This window comes from Equus przewalskii, chromosome 19 (assembly GCF_037783145.1).
Source record: "Equus przewalskii isolate Varuska chromosome 19, EquPr2, whole genome shotgun sequence".
NCBI lineage: Eukaryota > Metazoa > Chordata > Mammalia > Perissodactyla > Equidae > Equus > Equus przewalskii.
In genome coordinates this window covers 28,899,347-28,901,494 of record NC_091849.1, presented here as the reverse complement: position 1 = coordinate 28,901,494, position 2,148 = coordinate 28,899,347, and the positions used below count along the sequence as shown (strand labels likewise).

The following is a 2,148-nucleotide window of genomic DNA, read 5'->3' as shown; positions in this document are numbered from 1 at the left end:
CATGCCACAATTAAAAGGACCCACAACTAAAAAATATATATATTCAACTATGTACTGGGGGGATTTGTGGAGAAAAAGCAGGGAGGAAAAAAAAGAGATTGGCAACAGTTGTTAGCTCAGGTGCCAATCTTAAAGAAAAAGAGAAAGAAAAAGATTGTCTTTCCATAGGAATTACATCTGCTCTTTCATCAATATTTACAACAAGTTCCATGCGTCATTTTCAATTAATAAAAGGATACTTCTGATTTATTATGTTTGTGCCAATGAACAAATTAATTATTAACGTTTGATCTTGATTTTCTGTGGCTGTTTTCTCCATTAGAGAGTGATTGATATTTCGGCAAACTGTTTAATTCAAAACTGTTACCAAGATCTCTGTGACTTTGTGAGAGTACATGCTCAATAAGTGCTCACAGAGTCAGTGAATGAAAGACTGGTTGATGAATGGGTGCATGGATGAATCACTGATGATGAGATGCTCCATTATACTGTTAATGTCACAAGTACATGGATTCACTCTCACCACATTAGTCTCTTTACTGCCACTTTTACATCTTTGTTTCTGAGGGTGTAGATGAGAGGGTTGAGGCTCGGTGTGACAACAGTGTAAAAGAGGGCAATGAACTTGCCTTGATCTTGAGAATTTCCTGATGGTGGCTGCAGATATATGCACATGGCTGGAATGTAAAAGAGGGATACAACCGTAAGATGGGCTCCACATGTCCCGAAGACTTTCTGACGTCCAGTTGTTGACTGCATCCTCAGCACAGCCCGGGTAATGGCACCGTAGGAGATGAGAATGAGGATGAGAGGTATGAGAACAAAAATAGAGCTCGTGACCAGGAGGGTTAGCTCATTAGCATGGGTATCAACACATGACAGTCGGAGCAGTGCTGGAACTTCACAGAAGAAGTGGTCTACTTGGCGATGCCCACACAGGGGTACCCAGAAGGTAAATGAGAAATGAAGGGCTGAGTTGGTAAAGCCACTTACCCAAGAAGCTACAGCTAGAAGATAGCAGAAATGAGAGTTCATGAGGACAGTGTAATGCAAGGGTCTACATACAGCTACGTATCGGTCATAGGACATGACCACCAGTAGCACAGATTCTGTGGTTCCCAGTGCAAGGAAAAAGTAAAGTTGAATCATGCAACCAGCATAAGAGATGGTTTTCTCTGGGCCCCAGAGGTTGACCAGCAACTGAGGGATGGCACTGGTGGTGTAGCAGAGATCCAGAAAAGAGAGGTTTGAGAGGAAGAAGTACATGGGAGTGTGGAGATGGGAGTCCACGTGTGACAAGATAATGATGAACAGGTTACCTATCAATGTCATCACATAAAACATTAAGATAACCACAAAGAGAACTACTTCAAAATGAGGCCAATTAGAAAAACCCAGTAGAACAAAGTAGCTTTCAAAACTTGCATTGATTTTTTCCATTATCATTCACTTCTTGGTACCTGAGGAAAGAATCACACACACTCAAAGAAAGTAAAGAAAAGCTCCAAGAATCATAGGGACAAGAAAAAGAAACAGAAACCAGCTTGAAGGGCCTACCACTGTTCAATTCTAGGACATTTTGTGTATTAAGATAAACTATGATATTAATGAGTTGGAAGAAATTAGACTCTACAAGCTCATATGGACATAAAAGAAGAATAAATAGTGGAGAAGAAAAAGTTATCCCTCTTGGTAGATCCTAATTTAAATAAATAGAACGAACTGTGGAGTTAGAAAAATATAAATGGATGCTCCAAACAAGTAAATGAAAATATGATGAGAAAAAGGATATTTACATACTCTAAAATATCTCCCCTCGAATTACTTGCTGAATACAAAATGAAAAGTACTAAACTTTACCATAGAAAAACCTGGGGTATGTCACCCTAGCCAAGCATCCAATGTTAACATCACAAATGTTGACACAAACCAACATCACATGTCTACTGATATGATGCTCTGAACAGGACATAAAGTCACTTCAGTGAGATTCCTGCCAAAAATGCATAGCTTGATTCTAATAATGAAGACACATGAGACAGACTCAAATTGAGACTAGTTGGACAACACAGCCATGATCTACTCTTCAAAAATATCAAATTCAATGAATTTCAAGTGGTTAAGGAAGTGGTTCAGATTAAAGAAGAC

At 39.1% G+C, this 2,148-nt stretch overlaps 1 protein-coding gene across 1 annotated transcript; it reads right to left on the bottom strand.

Moving 5' to 3' along the window:
• Window positions 1-519: 519 nt before the first annotated feature.
• LOC103567985 (olfactory receptor 2J3-like) lies at window positions 520-1,446 on the bottom strand. Its single transcript, XM_070583881.1, has one exon. It carries the CDS (start codon window positions 1,444-1,446, stop codon window positions 520-522), a length of 927 nt encoding a protein of 308 aa, XP_070439982.1.
• Between the last annotated feature and the right edge of the window lie 702 nt (window positions 1,447-2,148).